At 45.9% G+C, this 27955-nt stretch overlaps 1 protein-coding gene across 1 annotated transcript in view; it reads left to right on the forward strand.

The window, feature by feature from the left end:
* The window catches only part of NARS2 (asparaginyl-tRNA synthetase 2, mitochondrial (putative)), a 27972-nt gene extending 13070 nt beyond the window's left edge, over positions 1-14902 (forward strand). The window contains exons 5-9 of the mRNA XM_009881210.1: positions 1894-1960; positions 3422-3559; positions 4707-4804; positions 6905-6931; positions 14346-14902. Coding sequence (XP_009879512.1) covers positions 1894-1960; positions 3422-3559; positions 4707-4804; positions 6905-6931; positions 14346-14490 — 475 coding nt within the window. The 3' untranslated portion in view covers positions 14491-14902. The remainder of the gene's footprint in view (positions 1-1893; positions 1961-3421; positions 3560-4706; positions 4805-6904; positions 6932-14345) is intronic.
* The last annotated feature ends 13053 nt before the right edge of the window (positions 14903-27955 follow it).

Below are 27955 nucleotides of genomic sequence, written 5' to 3' on the forward strand. Positions count from 1 at the left end.
ATTCCTGGCTTACATCAGTGACATGCATTGAACCTGTGGCGGTGATATACCTCATTTGGGCCATGGCCTCACGTAACCCAAGCACATGGAGCGATATATTCCTTCCTGAGGCATTTCCGCCAAAAGCCTTACCCGTACTAGTGGAACTTTGTAGCTGGGTGTAAAGAGCTCATGCTATTGAGGGAGTTTGTCTCTAAGTGGATTTAGCCAATGATATGGGCAGATGAAATTATTATGATCAGGTTATTCTTTCTTTTCTCTGTCCACAACATTTGCTTAGTATGTGGAAAACTTGTCAGAAGAAGTATCTTCCATTGAGTCTTGATTTTCAGTTACCAAACCTGCAACATTGTCCACTGCACTTTTTGTTTCCTCTGCCATGATGCTGTTATTTTGTACTGCTGGAATCACAGAATGGCAGGGGTTGGAAGGGACTTCTGGAGATCATCTAGTCCAACCCCCTTGCCAAAGCAGGGTCACCTAGAGCAGGTTGGACAGGAACGCATCCAGAGAAGGAGACTCCACAGCCTATGCCAGAGTAATTTTCCTCATGTTGAGATGGAATTTCCCACATTCCAGTTTGTGCCCATTGCCCCTTGTCCTGTCGCTGAGCACCACTGAAAAGAGTCTGGCCCCATCTTCTTGCCACCCACCCTTTAGATACTGATCAGCATTCATGAGATCCCCTTTCATTCTTCTCTTCTCCAGGCTGAACAGCCCCAGTGCTCTCAGCCTTTCCTCATCAGAGGGGTGCTCCAGTCCCCTGAGCATCTTCGTAGCCTTCCGCTGGTCTTTCCAGTAGTTCCCTGTCTTTCTTGAACCAGGGAGCCCAGAACTGGACACAGTACTCCAGATGTGGCTTCAACCAGGGCAGAGTAGAGGGGGAGGATGACCTCTCTCGACCTGCTGGCCATGTTCTTTTTAATGCACCCCAGGAGACCATCGGCCTTCTTGGCCACAAGGGCACATTGCTGCCTCATGGTCAACTTGTCCACCAGGACTCCCAGGTCCCTCTCTGCAGAGCTGCTCTCCAGGAGGTCAGCCCCTAACCTGTACTGGTGCACGGGGTTATTCCTCCCCAGGTGCAGGACCCTACACTTGCCCTTGTTGAGCTTCATTAGGTTCCTCTCCGCCCAACTCTCCAGCCTGTCCAGGTCATGCTGAATGGTGACACAGCCTCCTGGTGTGTCAGCCACCCCTCCCAGTTTTGTGTCACCAGCAAACTTGCTGATGGTACACTCTGTCCCCTCACCCAGCTCACTGATGAATATGTGGAATAAGACTGGACCCAGTACTGAGCTCTGGAGAACACCACTGGTTACCAGCCTCCAACTGCAGGAAGTCAATGGAGAATCTGCTCTCAGATCTGTCAGAGGAGTAGAGAAACATTGCTGCAAATAAATCTCAGTTTTTGCAAAGTAAAATGAACATGTGTGAGCTACAAGCCCTTTGCACTCTGGTCTGTTGTTTTTACCTAATGCCATCCTGGACGGTGGAGCTATGTTGTTGGAGCGATGCCGATGAGGGCACATTGTTTTCTTAAAAGAAAAACAAAACACTAAACCACAAATTCATATGAAGCAATTCTCTGTGGAGCTCACTTCTGACAGAAATGCAATATTGCAATAATACAACAAGTGTCTTGAGAGCTCAGCGCTTCCTGCCCTGCATGTGGCTGAAGCACAGGAAGACATAGGGTTCTTGCCATATCAAATGGGTTTTGGCTTCTGTCCAAAGAGGCATTGCTGGGAAGTCTGACATCACAGCACAAGTTGGCATGGTGGTGGGGAAATGCCTCCTTAATTTTCCAGTGCGGCACTAAGCCAGTAAACTTTCTTGTTATTCCTTTCATAGTTATCTTAAAGACTATTTTTTTTTTTTCCCCTCTTGCAGAATTTCCTACAATGAAGCAGTGGAAATTTTGAAGCAAGCTTCTCAAACTTTCACTTTCAGGCCAGAGGTAGGTAGTTGCCTGGTGCCTTGTCCCCTGTGCCTGTTCGTGTGCGCAGCCAGCCTGAACTTTGCAGATCTCCTTTCTCTCCTTCTGATACCGCAAGAGTTGTTAATTCGCACAGTTCTCTGCCTCCTGGCGTGCTTGCTCAGTTGTAACCCAGGTATAACTTAAGCCCTTTGGGGTTGAAATGGGAGCAATAGAAGGAGTGAAATCTGTAGCAGGAGAACATGTAACATTTGCAGGGAAGTGATGAGTTTGCTGTTGAAGGAGCAAGGCTTTAGCAAAGGCGCTTCTCTTTCTTGTATGTGAGCGGTGCCCAGGGTGTTGTGGATTCAGTAGTGATCATTTAAGGAGAGTTGCTGCAATAGTCCTCAAATAAATGATAATTAGGATATCATCAAAAGTTTGACAAGGACTAATAAGCCAAAACCATGTCAAAATACCACGTATTCTAGATGTAGGTAAAAGGAATCCGTTGTCTTTGCAAAGCATAGATGTTGACTGGGAATAAGAATCGCACACTAAGTCTTTCTAACACTGTTAGAATATGGTTTCCTTAAAGTCATGTTTAGCCCAATTTCAAACACACACACCAGTAGGGAGAGCATTTTCTGGTGGTGCTCATCTCATGTCTGTACTGATTAATCTTTATCTCGTTCTGACGCTTTCAGGAAAATAACCCTCTGGCTGAAGCCACCTTCAGCTGTCTCATCTCTGTGTACAAGTGGGTGTAGAACCTCACATCCTGTATCTGTACTACCTTGATCTCAGACAGCAAACTCAGGGTATTTTCAGATGAGGAGAGTCTGCAGACTCCCCTCTTCCCCTTCCACTCCCCCAATATTCTTTGCACACCCTATAATGGACTGGAGGTCTCCAGTTATAACATCGCTGGAAGAAAGGAGAAGTGAAGGACATTGCAAATTTCCAACGCTTCTGAAAACAAAGAATTAGGTAATAGGATGCTGGGTTTTCTTAAGTGAGAATTAATGTAGCATGTAATGGGACACAGCAGGGAAGAGAGCGGTCAGCCCGGCAAAGCTGCTTTCTGTATACCGAAGGTAGTACTGAAATAAGGCGGGTTTGCTGGGTTGAGGAAGCTGACTTTGGATAGGTGCCTATTTCCCTTAAGCTATGCGGAGTGTGGTTTTGGATTTGGTTTCTTTTGTTTGTTTGGGGTTTTTTTTCTGATTTGATACCAGATGCTTGGGCTTGATGCAGGGGTGATCTGGCCCTGCTCTGTGAAAGTAAAACCATATTATGTTCATTGCTTTGCTCTGCCTTAAAACTTGTGAAACTCTTGTCTGCTTAGCAAATTTTCCCAGTGACCTGTGTGAGAAGTTGCTGTCCTTGGTTTCATGTTATTCAAAGGTGCACGTCTTTCCTACGCAGGGATTTTGCTGTGTCTCTTGCTGCAGGCAAGATGCACCAAAGCAGCATCCCAAGTCCCTTTTGCTGTCTTTACAGTGGGGCTGTGACCTCCAAACAGAACATGAAAAGTACCTGGTGAAGCACTGTGGTGAAGTTCCCGTGTTTGTGATTAACTACCCATATGACCTCAAACCTTTCTACATGCGGGACAATGAAGATGGACCTCAACACACAGTGAGTCCATAGGTCACACTTCCACCTCTTTTTTTGGCTGGGGATGTGTCTTAGCTTGCTGAGAGAGAGACAGATGAGGATAGTCTTCTCCTGGGCCTCTGGTCCGGAATTCCAAGATAAGACATGACCATCAGGTGATCCTGTTCAGTGGTTTTCCTGTTGTAGAAATAATCCCCAAAGCAGGAACAACAGGAGGAGGATTCAGGAGTTGGGTAGCATTAAGTTTTTGCTTAAGTTCTTTAAGACAGATTTGCTGTAGTTTATTTCTTTTGCTGGTAGACTTCTGTACTACTAGGTAAAATACCTACAATTGCATGGCTCTAAGCAGCCTGTGATTCTCTTGTCATCCAAATCTACCATCTGTGTAATCCTCAAGCAGCAGATGGACACAAGACATAAACTCTTCCTCCACAAGTCTCATGCTTTGAAGGTGTGAATTCCCAATTGAACTGAGACAGCCTGAAACATTGCTTTTACTACAAAGAGCTACTACCCCACCGTGTGCCACTGTCACTTCACAGTTCAGTTGTGGGATAAGAGAAGTACCTCTACAAAACAAAACAGAGAGGAAAACCAGCCCAAACCTAACAGCATAGGTGATAACACTGGAATCCGAACACTTGGATCAGCACATCAGTGCCATTGATCCACTGGTACCATTACGATAGAGCTGGCTCAAGGAATGGGGGCAAACGGGGTAAACAGAAGTTACAAGCACCAGAGCAGCTTAAACTCTAAGGGAATCAGGGCTTCGGGGAAGTTGCCCGTGTGTCTTTGCTTCCTTGTGAGCTGCTCTTGGGTTCTTTATACCCTGCACAGGCTTGCCTACATGCACAGGTTGTCACCAGAGTAACCTGGTGGGATTCAGTTCACACCACCTGCTGTAGGAGTGCTCAGTCTGGAACATCACTGCACTTGTTTAGGTCTTCTGTAGGCTTACTGATTTTTATCATTGTAGCGTTCCCTCCCAGCCTTCTCCTGTCAACAAGGGACTTTTCAAGCATTTGCAAATACTTCCCTAAGTGTCCTGGTCTCAATAAAAGAATTACAGTAGCTTTTTACAAACAGCCATCCGCTGTCAACTGAACTTCTGCTGTAGACTGTATGGCTACGTGGCATGACTTATGTTAGGTTTCTTCTTTTTAAGGTTTCAGCTGTTGATCTCCTCGTACCAGGAATAGGGGAGTTGTGTGGAGGCAGCTTGAGAGAGGAGCGACTGCCCTTCCTCGAATCACGTTTACAGAGGTACGGAAAGCCCACAGGTGCCAGGAGACTAACCTGACCAAGAGTGTTTCAGCAGCTCTCAGTGGTTGGCAAGACAGAGGAGTGGAAGGGCAACTAATGCTATTTAAAAAAAGCCTATTTTTGTCTTTGAGATATGTATTTATCTGAGTAGGTGATTGTAAACTGGTGAAGAAGTTCTTATGCTCCTGTTGTGGGTATACAAGCTGCCTCTCTGTCTTAGCTCATCAGAGAAGCAGAATTTAGTTCATGCTAGGAGACCCGGGCAGCAGAATGCCTCAGCTCTGCTGGGACTGTCTGGAACGGGGTCTGATGTGAGGCACTTCATCCTTGAGCCTTTTCTTGGCAGCTTGTGTGGCTGAGAGGGTATTGCGAAGGTGGAAGTTGTCACGTAGACAGAGCTTAGATGTATTTGTCATCACGTTGTGTAACTGAGGAACTGCAGTTTTGGTCAGAAGCTTTGCTAGCTGTGATGCAGCTGGCCTCAGTGGCATCATTTCAGAGAATATGGTTCACTGGAAGTGTCTGGGACCTGTACTGTTTCATATGGGCTCTTAAAATCTTTCCCTGATGCTTTGTTCTGGATCATGTGACTTTGAGTAATTTGAGGCTAAGTTCAGTGTCGGAATATCAAAGCTGCTGTTTAGTTAACAATAACTGACATTATAGATGGGTTAATTCTCCAAAGACAATTACTCCCTGGATCCTGTCTGATTGTTCAAAAGAACCTTTCATAACTCAGATGAGTCTATTTGGGCCAGTCGTACACTTGTGCAAAGCAATTTGGGAGGAGGATTAATCCCAGAGTAACACCATTTGCACATTGGGAATGAATTTGTTGCTTAAATCAGCCACATGCTTAGAGAGATACATCTACTCAGTGGAGAAATGCAAAATCCATTTCAGCATAATGAATCCAAAAGGCGCAGGGCAATTAAAATCACCAGAACATTGGTTCTCAATTTGTGGTGTAGGATGATATTATTCCCTTTGCTTCCTGCTACTCTCTCTGTGAACTCTCCCAAAGCAGGCATGCTTCAGCTGAAGCAAAATACAATGTTGCCTGCTGTACTTTTTCACTTGGAATTTTTGCCAGTAAGATTTGGAGTCCTCAGCCCTCGAGGTGTGGGGCTGGAGGAGGCGTCCGCGTGGAGGTTGAAAACAGGCTTTCTTGTTTGTCAGGAAAGTCATAAGAAGTATTTCAAGCTACAAACGGGGTGTGGCTTCTGTGACCTTAAAGTACAGCTCTGTATTGAAGATGACCTAGAAAAATAACACCTCTTTTCACATGTATTTCTCAATTTTGAGTACTCGGGATCTGATCTGCTGAGCCCAAATACTTTGTTAAGGCTTTAGAATTCTACTTCCTGCAGATCCAGCATAACTAAGAGAGATAAAGAACGGGATTCTTGTCTCCTTATACACACTTCATACAATAGCTCTCCGAGTCCCAGCCAGGGACAGCTGCAATGCACCGAAGATGAGAGAAGTGGTGTCTCTTTGCCTACAGCATTTTCTGTTCGTGTTCAGAGAAATGGAAATGAAAACAGCAACTTTGCTCTACTTCTGCCAGGGCAGGAAAAGGAGAGAGGGTGGCAGTTAGAAAAAGGTGTATTTTATTTAGTAGTTTTACAGAAGTTGACACACATTATTAGAGCTACGGGAGTTCAGTGGGTTTATGCGCTGCGGAAGGGGAGCCATGTAGCCACACATGCGAAGAGATTTTGACTCAGTCGTAAATGAGGTTGGCTGCCATGTCATTGGAGAGTACAGGCCTGAATATTAAATTTACAAGCGTTCACTGATACGCTTAAAGTTAAGAATACACACAAGTCTCTGCATGAAGCTGGGATCAGCCCTGTATGTTGACAAAACAAACTTTGTGTTTTAAGAAGCACGTTGGGAATCTGTTCAAGATTGTCTACTGATTACCAGAACTGACAGCCGCTGGTCGTCTTCCCTTAATTTTCTGCCTTTTCTTTTTGGACTGAATTTAGTCATCAGACCCTCCCTTTTCTTGTAGCATTGTCTTCCAGGCAAGTGTTGCTTGTGCCGATCTCCTCTGTTCCTTTACTTACAAAGGGTTTTCTTTTTGTTCCACAGATTAGGACTCGCGGATGCCTACCAATGGTAAGACACTGTCTTGTTCTGCAAGCTCTATTTCTTCTTTTGAGACAACTTTTTCATTTTTTTTGATCCTGTTCTTGAGGGAACGTTTCTTGGCCCAGTTGCCCTGCCATCACTGCCAGTCTAAATGGAACAGCCAGTTCATTTAAACAAAGTTCAATCTAACGCGTTGGAAGGGACCTCTGGAGATCATCTAGTCCAACCCTCCTGCCAGAGCAGGGTCACCTACAGCACGTTACACAGGACAGCGTCCAGGCGGGTTTTGAATGTCTCCAGAGTGGGAGACTCCACCACCTCTCTGGGCAGCCTGTTCCAGTGCTCCACTACCCTCAAAGTAAAGAAGTTCCTTCTCATGTTAAGATGGAACTTCCTATGTTCAAGTTTATGCCCATTACCCCTCGTCCTATCACTGGGTGCCACTGAAAAAAGACTACTCCCATCCCCCTGGCATCCTCCCATTAAGTATTTGTATGTATTAATAAGATCCCCCCTCAATCTTCTTTTCTCTAGACTAAAGAGACCCAAGTCCCTCAGCCTTTCCTCATAAGAAAGGTGCTCCAGTCCCCTAATCATCTTTGTTGCCCTTTGCTGGACCCTCTCAAGCAGTTCCCTGTCTTTCTTGAACTGGGGAGCCCAGAACTGGACACAGTACTCCAGATGCGGTCTCACCAGGGCAGAGTAGAGGGGGAGGATGACCTCCCTCGACCTGCTGGCCACACTCTTCTTGATGCACCCCAGGATGCCATTCGCCTTCTTGGCCGCCAGGGCACATTGCTGGCTCATGGTCATTTAAACAAAGTTCAATCTAACGCTACTAAGTTTGTCGTTCCAATTTGTAAACTCACAGCACAAGTTATTCCTTTCAGGATTGCATGAAGTGGATTAATTTACAACCTATCAGTGAGTTTTGATATTAAATCATTAAGCTGTGTTCCGTGTTGAATAGATTCTGACCGCCATCGCATGAGATAAACAGGTTACAGAACCACAAGCAATTTGTGACCTTTAACAGCTCTATGAATAACTCCCTTTGCAATTGACAGGGCAATTGGGTCGAAAAATCTTCCCTAACAAAGCGGTTGAAGCAATTAAAACTGTCCTGCTATGGAGACAGAACAACCTTTGAATTAATGGTTCACCCTATTAAAACGACAGAAGATCTTAGTGTTCCTCTTGACAAGTGTTTCTTGGTATGTACTTTGTCATAGCTACTGAAAGGGTGATAGTGCAGAGAATTTTAAATTTAGAAGAGTATATTCAAATACTCTGCAGTCTTTGGAATGATCATTAGGGAGGCTGCCTTGAAAAAAAAGGCAGAGTAAGCGTAGGATTCTTCACTCTCCTCTTCCTACAAAACAAAATCACTTAGGAACAGCCCTGTGCATGGCAGACCTTTACATCATCCATTTGCAAACGGTGAATAAAATGCCTTCCTTTCTTGTTTGAGTTTATGGGCCAGAATACACCCTATCACTTCATCTGGGGAAAGGATTATCCTGACCAAGGATGACCAGTTGTGTGGTCAGATGCTGAGATGTAGCCTGAGGAAGTCTGGTGTTCAGTGGCAGAGCCTTCCAGCACTACTAAGATAGTAGTACTCTTAGCAAGCCTTGCCTCATGCTTGCCTCAAAAGAGAAGATTAAGACGTTGCCCGTCACCCATTTGCATTTGCATGTCATATGTAGCAATCCCATTCTGGAAATTCTTTCCTCTTGTGATCTGGTTTTGGAGACTCTTTCCTCCTCTGTTTCCTCCACTCCATCACAGATGATGTAACTTTGCAGAGAAGATTAAAACTGTTGTTACCCCCTGCCATAGCAGGGTCTGGTGTCTTAGGAAGGTGCAGGATAGGAGTAACCCTGGATGTTTCTGGACTGCAGTCCAGAATCTTCCAGAAAACAGGTAGGGGGTTTGCCAGCATCTATCTTTTCAGCAGAGGTGGCAGGAGAGACTAAGATTAATCTCCTTCAATTTAGTGATTGGATTTAGTCTCCAATGCTGGCTCACAGTCTCCTTGAAGAACAGCTGAGTCATTCCTTTTTAAATATAATATTTGCTGACTTCAGAATGGGCAGCTGTATGAGATGTGGTCCCTCTTGAATTCACTTATATATTGCCATATCTCTGTTTCTACCTGTTTTCTTCTCCCACTAAGCGTGAGGATACTGTGGGAGCTCAACTACCTCTCCTGCTTCTCTGCGGGAGAATCATTGGGCAAAGAGGCAACTGGTGATCTGAAATACTGTTGTGCTTTTTCCCATTCCTACCTTTTAGAAAGCTTTTTTTTTTTAAAAAAAAAAAGTAAATAAAGGGACATAGCCAAAGTCCTCTGAGTCGTCTTCAGTTCGCTACATCTTTCCTGTTGTGCAGGTTTCTTTCCATGAAGAATATGAGTTGCAAAAGTATTTGGTTTGATTTTGCAGAGTTATTTTATCTTATTTTCACACTCCTTCCTTTGAACTGTAGATAGAAAAGAGTTCAGTGCTGTAGATGCTGATCTTGGCTAGACTTGAATCGGTCTGTGGAAGCGAGGTGGGAAAGTCAGGTGAACAGAATTTACTCTGGGAAATCACTTGTTTTCTCTGTGACCAGAGAGCATTGAGTATATCGCCTTGTAAGTGGGAGTCCTGATCCTGTTTGCAGCCTCCAGGTGTCAGCTTAGCACGAGCAATAACAAAGCAGGTACTTTGTAATTAACATGTCCCCACTACCGTCAGCTTGAGCAGTGTGCTGGTTTTGCCTGGGGTAGAGATAATATTCTTCATAGTATCTCATATGGGACTATGTTTTGGATTTGTGCTGGAAACAGTGTTGATAACACAGGGGTGTTTTCCTTATTGCTGAGCAGCGCTTACACAGAGGCACGGCCTCTTCTGCTCCTCACACCGCCCCACCAGCGAGTAGGATGGGGGGAGACAAGAATTTGGGAGGGGTCTCAGCCGGGACAACTGACCCCAACTGACCCAAGGGATATTCCATAACATATGATGTCATGCTCAGTATATAAAGCTGGAGAAAGAAGGAGGAAGCAGGGGGACGTTTGGAGTGATGGCACTTGTCTTCCCAAGTAACCGTTAGGCGTGATGGAGCCCTGCTTTCCTGGAGATGGCTGAACACCTCCTGCCGATGGGAAGCAGTGAATGAATTCCTTGTTTTGCTTTACTTGTGGGCACGGCTTTTGCTTTACTTGTTCAACCATCCTTATCTCAACCCACGAGTTTTCTCACTTTTACTCTTCTGATTCTCTCCCCCATCCCACCGGGGGGCAGTGAGCGAGCGGCTGCGTGGTGCTTGGTTACCAACTGGGGTTAAACCGCGACAAGCAGCATTTCAGACAGTATTCTACACCTACGGCACTCATTTCCTCGCTCTGATTATCATTGTGCACATCAATGGAGAAGATGGCCTCATACCAAACCCTTTACCGTCCAGGTACCTTTCTCATCTTCTGGTGTAACACTGGTGAAAGTACAGTGGCACAGCTGGTGTTATCTGCTGTCTTAGAATGGACACTACTGTGTTGTCTTGGCATTGCATCTGCTCTAGATGGAGAAGATTGAGCTGTGTTGGGCTCTTTAATTTCTAATTTTCTTTGAAGCTTGAATGCTGGAGTGTTCTGTTGGGTCCCTGTCTGGTGAGGTGGAGAGGAGGAGTTGGACTTAAGGAACAGCAGTGCTGGTGAGCCACTTGCAATCCACAGCTAGTGACAGCATTCGTATCATCCTTTAACATCCTTCAGAGCCCAGTGAAAACAGGTAGCCCATCACCGTCCTTGGCAGGTGCCTGGTCCTGTTTACTTCTGCTTTGGGGAGACACCAGAGCGCTGTGCTGGGCCATACGGAGGCAGGCAGAAAGTCGGTGCTAAAGGCAGCTAAAACATGCCCAAACCCCACTTGTGTCAGTAGGAATGATTTAGATTGATCTCCTTGAATGCTTTTTTTTGTGGATTTCTGAAAAGTTGTAGCAGAGCAGAAGCTGTCTGAAACCCAAGACAGCATTTTACCCAGCATCAGAACCTGGCGATACTTTACATGTTTATTTCCTGAAATGTTCAACAAAACGTTTTTTCAAATGTCATTTCACTAGTAGTTTTTCTTTACCTCATTTTTTTTCCTTTTTTTTCCCAGTAGAATATTCAACTTCATAGACTGCAATATCTTTATTCTTTCAGCCTTACTTTTTTCAAACCAGCTGCAGAGGCTTCAGTGTAACAAGAGGGTTACATGAAAGATCAAGATTATATTTGTTTTGAAAGGAGACCGAAAAGAATACATTCTGCTTATGAATGGTCACTGAGAGAGCGCTGATCTTCATAGTGCCTTGCCGTGCAGCACAGGAGCTCGTGATGATGATAAAAGGCTATAGATTTTTAAAAGGATAAAAGGAAATGCTTTTCTAACTTGGCACATAACAAGCTCCTGGAATTCATTGCCGGGAGATGTTGTTGCGGCACATACTTTAGTAAGATTCAAATCTCTGAAGAGAGTTCTCCAAGTCCAGAACGTGAACTCTGGGGCTAGCTGGGGTAGCAGAAACTTATTTCCCCAGTGGAATAATGTTGCACAGTCCCCCAGTTGCCCATGGAGGGCTCAGCTCTCCTCTTAAGTATGAGCTACTAGGAAAAACAGCTGGACTAGTCCATGACTGGTTTTGAGGTGAGAAACATCCAATGTCTGGAGACTACTGAATGAAGGAAAACCTCAGGGAGCATTTTCCTGCATAAAGGGAATTTTCTCTTCATCTGCAGGCAGTTACTTTTTCTTTCATCTGGGAAGAATGGAAAATTTCTCAGTTCCTTTGCTGCTTCTAAGCACGGTCATCAGAAAGGATTCACAGGCTTGATCCTCAGCACGTTTAATTCAATGGACTTTTTCCATTAACTTTAATGGGTTTTGTTTCGCTCCTTTTGCCAAAATGGCTTCTTAAAGTGCTTTGAGATCTACAGATGAAAGCCCTGGATAAGCAAGGGTAGAATTTATTATTATTGTTCATCTGGAAGAAGCAGAGTTATTGCATCTCCTTACAATGACTTTATAAACTCTGTTGCCAGCAAAAGGGGAGAAAAGATGCGAGGCTTAGTCTCAGCTGTCTGCACAGCCTGAGATACACTTATAGATGTCATCAGAAACATTTGTGCTGTTTTTTATATTACTAGTTGCAGCTAGAGTTGTCACCAACTGGTTTGCCAGTTCTGCTCAGAACTACTGAGCTGGTACAGATTGATCTGCCACGGGCAGCACCCACATCCCTCACATTTACGAGATCTTTCCTATTTCACAAGTCACCGCCCTCAACATCAGATCTGCCCATCATCTGCCTTGCAAACCCTTGAAAAGCTGCCAAGTGGAGCTCCCCGGGGGCAATTCCCAGTGTATTAGTGGAAATTCAAGTTCTTAATGCCGTCTGTATGGAGTGGATGGAGATGAAGACCATTGTGCTGTTGCACAGCCTGCGTGTTCATATCCTAAGCATAATCGTCGTGACAAGGTGTGGGGCAGATGCAGCTGAGCCTTAGCAAGCCAAGCTAACGCCCGGCGGTGCAGATAGAAAGCACGGGGGTCCCAGGGGGGCAGAAAAAGTTTGTCCCACTCTCGAGCTTGCTGTTCAACTCACAGTATAGGCGAAAGTGCACTTTGTGTGTCAGTGCCAGTAGGAAGAGGTAAGAAGTTCTGTGATTCTATGAAAGTTCTGCTTCTGGTTTTACTCCTTGGGCAGTGTAGTCGAGGGGGGGGAAAACCCTGAGGATTGGGTTGAGTGTAATAAATGGCTTCCCGAATTTTAACTCCTGTTAATGAACTGCAAGGGAAAATAACATTTCATAGTATAAAAGGCATACTGTCAAACTGAGTCTGCCGAGGCGATCTCTTGCGGCTGTGGAAATTGTTGGAGAATATTTCTCTTTTGCAAGGAGAGGTGATCAGTGGCATTACTTTGGCTTCACTGTGTTAAAACGTAGTCTTCTCAAGCCAACAAAATTCTGAGGCACGTGGTACTCCAAGCAAGTACATTTGAATATATATTTAAGAAAGTACACTTAAATATAGATATACAATGTCTGTTCTACATAGAAAAATATGTACATAAACATATATAAATACATAAAAACACGCACACTATAAAATAACACTTTTTCCTTGCAGTTCATTAACAGTAGTTAAAATTTGGGAAGCCATTTATTACAATCAATCTTAATTTTTTTTCACTGTGCTTTTTCCCCTCCACTCAACTGCCTAAGTAGTAAAACGTAAATATATATTTATATTTAAGTGTACTTGATTTTTTTTTTTTTAAACTGGAATGATAAAATATTTATACACGAAAATTAGAGGCACGTAATACATCTGGAGTCACTCAATCCCTTACTAGCGCATTCATACAAAGAAGAATAACTTTGTGGCCTCAGCAAGCTCAGAAGTGGCCCCATAAATCAATAGAACCACTGAGATGTTTTTCGCTCTTATTAAAATAAAACTGTCGGTGACAATTTATAGCTGTAAATATAGTTCCTGTGTATCACATCAGCTACAGTCCAGCTGGGAAATGGAGAACTCTAAAGAAGAACCATCATAACCTTGTTGACACCCGTATATTTGGAATATCTGTTTCCAAACATTATCTGAGTTTTCTGTGCACAACAGGTTCTGTTCTCCCAAATGAAATGTCTTGTTCCAGATCTCATTTTTGGAGAAGATATGTCCAAGATTTTTTGCTGACTGACTGTGGAAATAAATGAATCGGTCTTTAAGAGTGATTGGGGGGAAAAAAAGTAACAAAAGGGCAGCATAATTACCTTAAAAGGAAAAAAAAAAACCACCCTAAACCCGAAAGAATATTCAGCAGACAGCGAGACCTATTTGGGCTTCTGAAGAAATTACTGGAAATGAAATCACACAGACTATTGAAAAGAATACAGAAAATGAAAGTATTTATTAGAGGGCAGATTTCAGCAGCAGCACGGCAAAGGCTAAATGCACCCAAGCAGGCAGCTCCCATCTCCGACAGCGGAAATGTGTTGTGATTCTGTAGGAACCTGGGGTTGTGCCTCTGCTGGGAATATTTTAGATACTCAAATTTACAAAGATGCTGTCAATATGAGCAGAGCCACGATGTTAACGCTGTTCTGGGTACCCAAATGAGTTCTCACTCCTAAACAAAACAGGCTGTAGCGTATTGGCGCAGCGTAGCTATGCTGGTTTAAACGCGTTTACACTCGGGGTTTCTGCTAAAATAACTCTGCCCGTCGGGGAGCCGCACGTCTTCACACCCCTGACCAACGCCGGCTGTGTTGGCAGAACTCCACAGTGGTTAGGGTCAAAGGGAAGTGATTAAGATGGAAAGCAAAACCCTAGATAAAACGCTCTCTGTAATTACATCAGCATAACCGTGCTGCAAATGTAACTGTCTGTTTAAATTACAGGTATCTAGACCTCCGAAAATTCGGCTCAGTTCCTCATGGAGGCTTCGGAATGGGGTTTGAACGCTACCTGCAGTACATCTTGGGAGTTGACAATATCAAAGACGTTATTCCTTTCCCCAGGTTTTCTCACTCCTGTCTCTTGTAGCTCAGCCGTTGGCTCGTGGAGAAAACTGGTGTGACGATATGTATATGACATATTAGGACATTATTAAGTGCGTTTTGGTAGGAAATCGAGCTAGTTTTTATATCAGTGAAACTCTTGGTAAATTTAATACTGGCTTATTGAAAATAATATATGTTCTGGTGAGATTATGGAAGCACACTTGCAGTTAATTTGATAGCAGTTCATGTCTTCAGCGCGCTTCAGGAGTGTTAATAAATCCCACTTAACTTAAGGGTTAAGATTCTCGTGAGACAAGTACAAGCCATTGAAGTACTGAATAAGTGTTGTTGGGAGGTGGTGGGGGTTTTATGTGAAATATTAATAAGGAGGTGTGACCTAAAATGGACTGGGAGCCAGGACTGCTGTGGGGCTTTAATAAGCTTTAATTAAATGCCCGCACGGTGCTTTGAAGATTGAGCGGTATAAAATTGTGAAGTATTGTTATGGCGGTGATGAACTTGCCCTTACGAAATGGCTACTGTAAAGCGTGATTCTCCCCACCCCGAGTTAAAAGCGAATGGTGTTTACCTTGGAAAAATCAGCCAGACCTAGCAGGGAAAAATGTCATATTGGAACTGCCGGAGTGAGTGAGATGCTTTTGATGAATTTGATTTTGTGAATCATCAATAAAGATGTACACTGGGTTGTTTTGTAACTCTGTATGGTTTCTTCTTCTGTTATAAAACCGTAGCACTCAGCACCGGAGTGTTTCCTTCAGTGTCTTTGGTAGATGTTTCCTTTTCTGTGTACCCAAATTAGTTGCGCAATTTCTGCAGGAGGTAGCTGTTTTCTGTCTCCAAGAGAGCACATGTTCACAGCAGAGAGAAATGTTCAGTTAGAGGAGAATTCATTCATCTCTCCGGAGCCAACTTGCTGTTTATTGGTGGGTTTTTTTCTTGGTGTTTTGCTTTTTTGTTGTTGTTACTGAGAAAATCTCTCACGTCCTCATCGGACCAAGCAGTTTTGTCTATATTTTGAAACAACCAACATATACTCCCAAGCATTTAGTATGTATTAATTGCTTATCACTATAGGATCTGAACTCCTTGCAGTAATGGGTTTATGCTCTCAGCTTCCTTGCCAGGTAAAGAAATATTCATTTCTGTTTTGAAGACGGGATTAAGGGCAGATCAAGTGACTTGCCCAAGGCAATTGGAAACCAGTGGTTTATTTGGGACTTGAGCTGAGAGTTTCCAGCATCCTTCTTCCCTTCCAAATTATCGCAATCCACCAAATGGTCATTTGCATAGTGCTTACGACTCTGGAGCCCAAGACAGCTGCAGTGTAAACAATATATATAAAGAGAAAAAGCAAGGTAACAGCCTTATTGCTAATGAACCCCGTGTAAATTGCCACATACGACGTGAAGTGGCTGCAGAACAGCCCTGAAGACTTCTTTTCCAAGCAGATGAAAGAGATTGAAAAATAGTAATCAAACAGCATTGCGCTGGTAATATTGCAGGCACAGTTCTCTCTGGTAGGGCTGTATAATGCTGCACCTGGAGTGTCTAAAAATATATATTTATGTCATGTGGCACCTGCCATGTTTCAGTTTGGTCCACGGTTGTGACTCTTACGTGTTACGATCATGCAAACAACATCACCACAAGGTCATTGCTTTGGGGTGTTTGTTGCATGCACTGAGACATCCCCTGCATATCAAGATTTTTTTCATATCTCCTTCATCTGTTTGATTAGGCAGGTGTTAACTGTGCATTTGCTGGTTTGTGTTTCCTGGTACAGCCTGAGCTGGTAAGTCTGGTTCCATGAAACGGTTCAAGCAGCTGCCTTCCTTTTGAAACCACTGAGAATCATAGAATGGTTTGGGTTGGAAGGGACCTTGAAGATCATCGAGTCCCACCCCCCCTGCCATGGGCAGGGACCCCTCCCACCAGACCAGGTTGCTCAGAGCCCCGTCCAACCTGGCCTTGAACGCCTCCAGGGATGGGGCAGCCACAGCTTCTCGGGGCAACCTGGGCCAGGGGCTCACCACCCTCACAGTGAAAAATTTCTTCCTAATATCTAATCTGAATCTGCCCTCTTCCAGTTTGACGCAATTCCCCCTCGTCCTGTCACTACACACCCTTGTAAAAAGTCCTTCCCCCCTCTCCTGTAGGTCCCCTTTAGGTACTGGAAGGCCACAATAAGGGCTTCCCGGGGTCTTCTCTTCTCCAGGCTGAACAACCCCAACTCTCTCAGCCTCTCCTCATAGGAGAGGTGCTCCAGCCCTTGGATCATCCTCGTGGCTCTCCTCTGGACACACTCCAGCAGGTCCATGTCTTTGCTATGTCGGGGGCTCCAGAGCAGGACACAGTACTCCAGGTGGGGTCTCACCAGAGCAGAGTAGAGGGGCAGAATCACCTCCCTTGAGCTGCTGAAGATCCTACATCGGACACCCAAAGGTCTTCTTGCATTTGGAGCATCTCTCCATTTAATGCCTTGTCTTAAATGTATTGCTGGCCTTTATGTTTTGGAACTACTTCTCTAAGCAGAAAGATGTGGAAAGAGTACAGCTGCCAAACAGCCCCATCCATCTCATGTTCCTAAATAACTTACGATGAGCTGGTGTCTTCATTGAGACCCTTAGTCACCGGTTCTGTCACAGTTGCCGTAAATGACAGTGCTGGAACTGGAAGCCCATCTGCTGAAAACTGAGTGGGTAGGTGACAAAACCATCTCCCGTCCACTCCGTTCTCATCCCCGCAGCAGCACTGGGCTGGCTGCCTCAGGTTTGGCGTCCGCGGGAGGTGGTTGATCCCACTGGGAGATGCCAGTTGCGATGGGCAGGGTGGGGCTGAACAGTGACAGGGGAAAAAAAAAGGTGTAGAGAAGAAGACAATAGAAGGTGCCAAAAAGTCATAGGATGATGTGGCGTGAGTCACAAGTTACAGGGAAGGGTAGCAGGACCGTTTCAAACAGGCTTGCAGAGTGACTGTCACGTCCTTAGTTGAGGTGACAGCTTGCAAGAACCAAGGACTGGTATGACCCACCCTTCATTCTTTGCCTTGATTGTTGCAGGACAGAAGGAAAAGGTTGAACTTTTGATTTATAGATAGGTAGGTATATGAAGGAACGTCAAAGGTTTTGGGGTTTTAGTTTTGTTTTGGGTTTGGTTTGGGTTTGTTTTTTTCTGGTTGCAACCATTGCAAAAAGGCAGGTTTTTAAGGAAGATGTAGTAAGAATGCACCATAAGGGATTCTGGGTGCGTTTCTGACTACGCGTCCAAGAGGTGCGGTCTCCCCAGTCTTCTACGTGTGTTTCTATTCCATTCAAATGTACTTGCTGAGTTGGAGATCTGGTGGGCAGGGCTGAGCTAAGGGGGCATTGCCCTTGGATCTAAAAGCTCATCTGAAAAACAACCCCAGTAATCTGGCAGAATAAGTGGGAGAGCAGGGTTGTTCCCAACAGAAGTAACCAGATGAACGTTCAAGCTCGGAAGGAAGAAGAAAGGGTTGTCCAGTCTTGGAAATGGCCTTCAGCACGCCTTGTTTATCCCAGCGGTGGGAGAGAGGAGAAGGTGGAGACTGAGGCCCATGTGCATGATGATACCGCTTAGGGTTAATACCAAGATTGGCATTCTTGCGAGAAGTTTGATTTATGGGAACCCAGCAAGGGTGGGAGCCGCTCTTTGCCTCCAGGCTGGCATTGTTCACCTTGTGCGATGTATATATAACGTCGGCTGGTATTGCCAAGGAATGCGACGTGTTTTCCCTGGGATTTCCATGTGGAATGTCATGTATTTCCTTCGAATCTCCTCTCCCAGAATGAAACGGAAGTTAATCTGGAGGACGGGGGAGGTCGTTCCTCTTCAACGTGTAGGCTGAGAATTTCTTCGATTTAAGCCGTTTTCTTTGCTACACCTTCGCTTAGAGACTGCGCTCTGGCGATGGCTGAAGCCGGATAAAAACTCTGACACTTCTTCAAATAAAAAACTATTATTCTTTGCACACAGGAATCATACCTTAGCCTGAACGTGCAGCGCGGTAGCTTACATGGGGCTGTTTCCAGTGCGGTGGTGAGCGCTCAGCTCTCAAGCCCAGGTGAGCAGCACGGGCTCCGCTAGCATCCTTTCGGTAAGTATTTCTTGAAGTTTCAGTTCCTCGGCAGTTAGCACTGCCTCTTGTCAGGTTTTTCCTCACTTTGAGCTTCAGAAGAAAGAATCAGTGTCGTTGATGACTGCGTCTGTGGCTTTGCGACATGAGGACGGAGGGATGGGAGAGCGACACCGCTGGGGATAAAAGAGCGGTGCCATAAACTTTGCATAACCAAATGCCAGCCACTCGGACGAGCCTTTAGAGGAAAACCTTTGTTTTCGCTTCAAGAATATCAGATAATCCCTTTCCTTAAGATTTTTATGCGCAGGATCAAAGCATCCCGAAGTCCTCTTTTTAATTTAAAAAATAATCCCTGCGGAACCACCACCACGTCTCAGCCTTTTTGGTTTTAAATCCAAAGGAGAGCAAATGCATGCTCTGAAGCGAGTAGGAGAGATCGCTCTTCTCCCCCTTATGATTTATGTGGGGATACCGTGGCAGTGACTAGATCTTGGACTGTAGCTTCTGTCCAAGCAGAGACAAAAAGATACGTCGCTGGGCCAAGTGTTTAAAAGCCAGCAGAGCAGCGCAGGGATTTTAACCGAATTTACCTGTATTCGGGCCCCCAGAGCCGAGGGAAAAGCAGCCCAGTGCCCAGCTCAGCAGTCCTCTCTCCGGTTTATTTGGTAGTAGTTGTAATTTATAAAGCATCACTTGTTTGAGGGAATGCCAAGGCTTTGATGGGAAATGTAACGTACAATTTTGCTTGCTGGCCCGATATTGATTGTTTTCGAAATAGCTTATAGATGTGTTTTTCTTCAAGGGGGGAGAGGGAGACTAATTTGCCAAGAAACACTTTTGTCATTGTTTCCATTAAATGCGTGTATAGAGATAAATGTGGCTTTGCTGCTGCTGAAACCAGTAACAGTCGTTATTATTGTTGGTTGAGCCTCTGCCTTACGCTTAGGGAGAATTGGGAGATGGGTCCAAAGGAGAAATAAGAAAGACTTTGTATAAAGATTGTCAAAGTCCTAATTTCCTCAGATCTAACCAAAACTGCCAAAGCTACAAAAATAGTGGTCTCGGGGGGGAATTTATTGTTTTGTCTTACTGCTTGTTGCAGCGCCGTGACCTTCGGAAGGATTGTAAAGTTTTATTTTATGATCCTGCTGGTAAAGAGACATATGTAATTTACTATAGGAGTTCTTGCAGACTTGGCTAACAACAAGTTTGACCCGGAGTTCAAAGAAATTATGGCTCCTGTTGTTTTATTGCTGCTGTGAAATGTATTATTATCTGTCCTCCAGCAGTGCCTCGGGGGCTGCCGCACAAGGTGTTCAGCAAAGATGCTGTAAAGGGAGAGCTTCCACGTAAAGGGCAGGAGAGGGGCAGGACAGTGTGGCCATTTAAAAGACGTATACCAGCTCCATCCGAAATTGTAGGCTCGGTTGTGGGTGAAATGACTTCAGAATCCTTGTCGCTCTTTATCGCTGACGCTATTTGACTGCGGGAAATCGAGGCACCCGGCAATTAAGCTGCTTGCCCGAGGTTATGGAAGATGTGCGGCGGCGGGACCACGGAACTGACCCAAATCAACTGAACCCTTGCTCAGCGCCTCCCCGCCAGATGGCCTTCTCTTTGCCTTTGGGTGCACTGCCACACCAGAAGCAAGGCAGGATGTTCCCATCTGATCCGGTTTCAAACGCATTTTTGGCATTTCTAAGATCCTAGACTGCGCTTCGGTGATTTTTATCTATCCCTAGACGCCCCAAGGCCTTTCAGAGATAGCAGTCCTGCTGTTTATTTTTATTTCTCTTACAATTGATTTTTTTCTGAGTAATTGGAGGCAGCCAACAGAGTACATCTTTAATTTTCTTTGCAAAGCTTGATCTCGCTTTTTGCTCTTCACCAATAGCTGTCTGTATATCTTACTGTCTTCAGCAGGTTAACGTACTGATACTTGTATGTGCTGTAAAAACAGAGGTCTAAATTTTCAGAAGTCACCGATCATATGGGTCACCAGCAAAACAATACATAAATTGCTCAGAAAAAATCTTGGTGTGGTGTGGGAGGTGGCCTTGATAAGTCATGTAAACCCGTAAGTTTCTCTACTGGACTACTCTGTACTATCTGCCATGACTTCCAAAAGTTGCTAGATTTCCAACTATGGGGGAAAATAATTGTATTTCATGGACACAGTGACTTTGCAATAATAATTCTATGGTGTCTTTACCTCCAAAGTGATTTTTGAGCATTAATTGAGGGCTGTCTTGGTGGCCCTTTGAAGATCCCAGGCTCTAAGCGCTCAGTGCTATGATTAAGCCTCGCAAAGCGGGTTTGTGATCCGTACCTTTCTGAGCCACGGCTCTCCTGTTTTCTGTGTGTCCCTCAGCTTTGCTGCTGCTCTGATGATGAAGGCAAGGCCAACAGGCTGCCTGTCCGAGCAGGAGACAGCTTGACACCCACCCTAGACAACGTCAAGGCTCGGTGACCTCTATTGATGCTGCCGGGGCTGTTCGCACAGCTGTGAGAAACCCGGTGCTCCAGGTGAGTGCAGAAGAGTCGGGGACAGATGAAGGGACTTGCCAGAGGCTACAGCAAAGCCAGAGTTAGGATCAGGGTGAGATTTCCAGGCGCCCCTGACTGAGTCGAGAACAGGTTTCTCCCATTTCTACACGAAGTTACAAAAAATCAGTGCTCAGCCAGTCGCCGGTTTGCGGCGCCAGGAGATCCGGCTGTGAGCACTTAGCTACTGCAGAGCTTGTGACACTGCCGTCACCGGTAAGCCCTCGTTTCTGGCAGGTTGGAGTCACAGAATGGCATCTCCGTGAAGCACTTGGAATGACCTCTGCAGCGGTTTGGTATAAATAAATCACCGTGTGCGTTCAAGGCTTGCCCAACAGCGGGTCCACAGCATCAGGGCCGCCGAGAAGGGGCTGCACGCGGCAGCTGAAGTGCTGGGAAGGGGATGCTTTGGGTGCCTCTCCATAAACACACACAGGTGGTGCTTTTCCATATCCCCCCTACCCGAATAACCACACAAATCAAATCTGAGCGGCTGGTTTATATGATGGCTTCAAACGGTTTTTCCAATTCCATTATTATTAATAGCATTAATAAATTATTAGCATTTATGGTGATTTAGAAAGTATAGGGTTCAAGTATGTAACAAACTTAATGAGCCTATTTGTTAACGAACTTGATGGATGACTTGCCGGGCAGGATTGCATCGCCGTCTCGGAGTATGTGCTCAAACACGGTGGTTTGAAGGCCATGTTACTTCAGTCCCTGATTGAGATCTGATACCATTTGTAACAGTGCTGGTATGGAAAAAAAGGAAGAAAGTTTGTGCTAAACCCTCTGAGATAGAACATTAGGCAGTGTTCATTTCCCAGATCATTAGAAACTCAAAATAGCCATCTGGCCAAAACCAGAGATGCGTGCGGCTGCTTCTACGGCTTAACGGCGCTCAGCTGTGAGGGTGGCTGCTCTGTAACTTTGGGGACTGGGAGCTGGAGAGCTTCCTTTGCCGCTCGTCTTAGGGAAGTCTTTGGGCTTTTTACGGTTGATCTGCAACTCAAAATTGAGCTGACTTTTAGGGGGTGTCTGTCTAAAATGCAATCAGCTCTTCAACCGGGAATACAATACGCTTCCTATGCCTCCAAATGGCCTTAAATGGCTTCGAAACCACAAGAGCGGATCGCCTCCGCGTGTTACTCCAGCGATTATTTTCACTGTTAAAAAAATGCCGTGTTTTGGCCTCCATTTGCCCAGCCTCAGCGTCTGCCAGGAGGATATCAGTGTGTCTTAACTCTCCGCATTCCGTCAGCATGAGAAAAGACCAGTCTCTTGAATTTGCAAAATTTGACCTGAAGTATGATGGGAACAGGCTTTCACAAGCTGCTTCCATGACTTAATACTGGTAGGAGCTGGGAGGGGGGTTCTGAAAACAAGGTCTTTATGCTGCTGCCTTTGTTACATTTATCAGCTGCCGCACAGACCTATAGATTACCTGTAGCAGAGCTCGAAGTCCGCTATAAACACCGTGTTTTGTATGTTCCTTATTCTCAGCTGGTGATGTGCAGGGAGAACTGAGGGGCTCCTTCCTCATCGACTCTTCACTCCTGCTCATCGTCTCAGCTTCCCTCCTTGTACAGTAAGAATAATACGATTGATGATCACAGGGCTGGAGCACCTCTCCTATGAGGAGAGGCTGAGAGAGTTGGGGCTGGTCAGCCTGGAGAAGAGAAGGCTCCGGGGAGATCTTATTGTGGCCTTCCAGTACCTAAAGGGGCTACAGGAGAGCTGGGGAGGGACTTTTTACTAGGTCATGTAGTGACAGGAAGAGGGGGAATGGCTTCAAACTGGAAGTGGGCAGGTTCAGATTAAACATTAGGAAGAAGTTTTTCACTTTAAGGGTGGTGAGGCACTGGAACAGGTTGCCCAGAGAAGCTGTGGCTGCCCCATCCCTGGAGGGGTTCAAGGCCAGGCTGGACGTGGCCTCGGGCAACCTGGCCTGGTGGGAGGTGTCCCTGCCCATGGCAGGGGGGTTGGAACTCGATGATCTTCAAGGTCCTTTCCAACCTAAACCATTCTATGATTCTATGATTTATACATCTCAACCACCACGTGCATCATAGGTCTGTGCTCCAGTAGTTTTAGCTCTAACCTGTGCACGGTCTACAAGTGTAAGCAACTGTAGGTACATACTCTGAATAATTTACACTTTCTAGGAGAGGCCTGGACGTAATAGCACAGCAATGACTTCCTCCTTCTAATAGAATTTTTAGTTCATTATATTGACTGTACAGGGCAAGCTCATATCCTGAAGGGGTGTCGTTGCAAGGAGGAGTGAGGAGGAAAGCATCTGTTTTTATTCTGGCTTCTGTTTTGACCAGCAAATATAATGGCACATGACCGTTGAGCTGACAGTAATCCAGTTACAAAAGTCTTCCGACTTACGGCACCAACCAAATTAAACTTGATTACATCCAATTATGCTGAAAAGCCAGACAACGGCTCTTAGCTTGGGGTGAAGTAACTTCTTGCGATCGCATGCAGGGAGGCCTTGCGGGGTGTCAGGAGGATAATTGCTCGTTTGCTCTACCACAGAGCACCATCTGCTCTTGAAGTAATGCCTAAGGATGGGAGAGAACACCGGGGTCGGGTAAACAAGCGGAGGAGCCTGGCGAAGGTTTCTCCCTGCTCATTTTATTATCATTTGTTTTATGGTTGCTTGCCCTGGGTCCAGCTGCAGTCAAAGCCCCATTGTGCCAAATAGTGTCCGTAGGGGGAGTCCTTTCCATACAGAGCTTCTGGTCTCATCAGGAAAAAAAAAACAACCACAAAACAAAACAAAACAAAAAAAAACCAAGGATGAAGTGGCCTTTATGCTTAAATCAGAATAGTGTCCGTGTCTGGAGTACTGCCTGGTGCTCTTTCCACCGAGCAATGCTACAATGGTTTTCTGTTTTGAGAAGGTAGGGAAAAAAATAGGAAAACTCCCAGTTTCTTGCTCTTCCATGGTGGAAACTCCACTGGGGCGGGGGGCGGGGGGGGGAGAAAAGAGTAAACGTAGCTGCCAAAAATATATCTGGATCCAGGCAGGAGGGCTTGCATGAGGAACATCCTAGAAGGATCATCCATCCATCCTGGAAGAACATCATCCATCCTAGAAGGAGGGACCAGGCACGAAGCAGCTCTATCTGGGCCCCAAACTGGTAAATATTTCAGTAGCGTTCTGTCCCAACTCCGCTCCAGGCAAAATTATTTCCAACTGTCCAGTTTACTGAGGGAAGCAGGGCTGGGCTTCGCCTTGGACTGTGGTTCCCAAATAGGAAAACCCATTTAATTCTCTTTAAGTACAAGGACTGGAAGTGCTCTGTGGCTGCACCTGCAGACACCATCCAGCCCAGTGCCCCAACCCCTTCCCCATCCTGCCCAGCGGTCTGCATCCGTTCCTGATGGGATGTGCTGGTTTTTGCCAGGATCGCAAGCAGCGAGAGGACGGAGGAGATTTAATCCGTTGTTTTCCCCTCGCCACCACTAGCAACTTGACCATCAAGTCCAAGGGAGCATGTGTGCCTCAAATGCTGCGGACCCGCAAGTCATCTCTTCCCTTCTCTCTTTTTTGAGTCTCTATTAAGGCATCGGAGCTCTGATGGCCCCGTCTTTGCCAGAACACAGTAGTGAAGATGCTTCAGTCTCATTATCTGGTCAAAGCATCCTGTGCTACTATTCCTCCCGCTCATGGGAGTGCTGCTGGAGCCGCTGTCTATCACGCGAAGGAAAGGACCGTCTTGTGGTTTGGCTTTGATTGCAGTTGTTCTGGGAGGGAGGGGTTGCTGTGCTCTTTTACGGAGGGGTGAAAAGCTTGAGAAGACTCAGGTTCTTGAAAGAGGTGATTATTTTTTTTTTTTAACCTTGAAAATTCTTGATTAAATTAAAAAAAAAAAAAAAAAGCCGCTTCCATCTAGCTCTGCTGCAGGAACTGTTTGGTGAAGATAAAGTCGGGTCGTATTGTTGCGGAGCTGGATCTCGTGAGACCCGAGCGTTCGCTCGGAATTGAAAAGCAGGCACGTCGCGCCGAGCAGCGCCGCGGATCTTTAAAGCCTCCCCGCCCCCGGCTTGTTTCAGTTTATATTAACCTCAGTATAGGGCATTTCCAAGGGATTAGGGCCTGGCTGGGGTAAGTAGCCCAAAGCATTTCAGCCAGCTGGTCCCTAATCCCCAGGAAATGCCCTGTGTCTCCATCCATCCCCACTGCTCGCACCAGGGACCCGGGGAGAGGAGGGGAATTGCTCTGCCTGCAGCTTTCCCTCCTGCCAGCAGATGGCACAGCTCATCATAAACGTGGAGCAGGCGGGAGAAGCAGTGGGCATTGTGGTTTCTTTCTTAGAAGTTCTGATTTTGCACAGATTTCGGTTTCAGCCAAGACCAAGAACAAGGCAGCGCACTGAAGGTTATGATTAAAAACCCCGGAGGTTTTTGCAGGAGAAAGCGTAACTTTTTCGTGCACTCCGGCACATGAAACACATGGCACGAGGGCTTTTTCATGGAAAAAAAAAATAATTGCTTTTCTTTCTGCCCTACCCTTGTGCGAGGAATAAGATTTCTTACACAGCATCTCCTAATTTCTCCCTTGCTCTGCCTGCTAATTCTGCTCTTCCCCCGGCAGTTGCTCCTGCTGGCAGAGACGGATTCTCGATGGCTGAATGTAACTCCCTCGTTGCGTTTTTCCAACACGAGGATGTGGTTTTCACAGTTTTCCGCCAAGGCTCTTGGCTGTTAGCTCAGACTCCAGAGATTTACGCAGTCAGCCGGGGCCAGCCTGAGTTCAGCCTCCGCCGCCGGTTGGAGGAACAGCTTGAAGTTGGTAAAACTGTTACGAACCTGCAAGCGCTGCCAAATCAGAGCCGCGTTCATGACATACATCGTCTTTAACTCCTAGATGCATTGGGGATAATATTTGGATTCTTGGCCAAATGATCTAAGTGGGGCCAGCGTTGTAAGGCATTGTAACGTTACATACATTGGATCATATGTAATCTGGCAGCCCCACACCAGAATTAACTCATTATTCCCACTCCCGAGTACAGCCACGGTGGAATTCGGGAGCCGCGTTCACATGGAGCGTCTTTGTTTCCAGCTTTTTATTTTCTGCACAGAGCTTATATTTCACATTTGAGATGGCAACGTACTTAAGAATACGGAAAACGCAACCTGTTTCCCAGCTGAAAGTCCCAGCAGGCTGAGGTACATGAGTCAGGCTTCTGCAACAGGCATCGCCAAAGGTGTGAAATAAAAGAGAATTCACAGGGGTACTTCGTGTTTTGGACATCATTCAGATATATCTTGTGATATAATCAAGTCAGTAAATGTGATCCGGAATAGGGGATGAGCAGAGAGAAAGGATAGTCTGGCGAGGGAGCCGGGTAATAAACCAAAGGCCCTGGCAAAATATGTAGAATAATTCGTTCTGATTCACACGATGGTAATTACGGAGCATTTCTTTAAACATCCATCACCCAAATGAAGTGCGCGTGGTGAAAGTTGTTAACATAAAAATGCGGACGGGGTTCTCGGCAACTGGTTTTCAAACCGATGCCACTTCGCACTGGTGTCAGTATGAGCGAATCCCTAATGCGAATCATTAACATACGCCATGGAACGGCTTTGCACGATACCTGCCTGTTAATCATGTTCTGCTCTCAATTAGGTCTTTATAAATGCCCGGTAGGTCACCAGCCCCCCTGAAATTGCTCTGGGTTTGGGGAAGATCTCTCAAGTGTGGGTCACCGGGACGCGGTTTTCCCTGCGAATGCTCAAAGTGCCTCTAACCCGGGAGATTTTTGAGGGTGAGACTCTGGCTCTCATGCGGTGTAAATTCATACAGCTCCAGTGCACTGAATGGGGCGATGCTGGCTGGTGCCAGCGCACAACTGGCTTCTCCGTCCTCCCCTGCTCCCCGGCTCCATCACGCACACCGCATCGGCAGAGATGGGTGAGCTGATGTGACCGTAACCGGCGTCTGCGCAGCAGTTGCCCAGCGCTTGAGTAGGATGAAGCCCTTCCTTTGGGCAGTGAAAAGGTAGAAAAAATCTTTTTTTTAGCCTTTGCATCTCTCTGGTGGAAAGATCAAAACAAAGCAGTTGGAAAAATACATTGGTAACAAAGGACGTACTTGTTCTTTAAGGCGTTATTCCCCTCTTTTATGTCTTCACAAAGATGATAAACAACATACGGCTTAACTGTGCTGTCCCCATCTCGCAAAGAGGTGTCGTTCCTACCTCCCAGAGGCACCGCGCGTTGTAATCCCTGCTCTAAAGTGATGCAAGATCCCCACGCTGAGCGGCATTCTGTAAAAGATTGTTGTTGTTTGACACGCTGTGGAGCATCCAGCCAGCCTGGAGTTGGTATTGCACCAACAACGGCACAAACACGTCAAGGAGGGACCGTCCCTGCCCACGGAGGTTGGACAGGCGGGGAAGTTGAGGCAGGAATGACTGAATGTGCCCGAGCAGGTTTGGGGCAGAGCTGCCGTAGAGAAGACAGGTCTTAGAAATCCAACCCCAACAAACAACCCCGAGTTGTATTTTCCTAATAAATGGGCAGCGTGAGCGTGTCTTGGGCCGGGAGGACTCGGCTTTTATGGGTGCCCTGCCCTGTTTTTTTGTTTTTAAGGATGCAGCAAAAGGAGGGTTAGAGCGTAATCCCACTCTCAGGGCTGCGGAGGGAAGTGCGGGGTTTTTTTGCTGCCTGAGCTGGGGAGAGGATCAGGCTTTGAAATGTATGGTGCTTCTAGATGTGGAAGATGATAGTCAATCTCAGCCAGGGTATAATATGCTGTAATATGAAACGCGGCTTGTCTTGCACGAGGCTCCAGTGGCAGTCAAATCCCCTTTCAGTGGGCA

This window comes from Charadrius vociferus, unplaced genomic scaffold (assembly GCF_000708025.1).
Source record: "Charadrius vociferus isolate BGI_N301 unplaced genomic scaffold, ASM70802v2 scaffold1, whole genome shotgun sequence".
Classification (NCBI taxonomy): Eukaryota; Metazoa; Chordata; class Aves; order Charadriiformes; family Charadriidae; genus Charadrius; species Charadrius vociferus.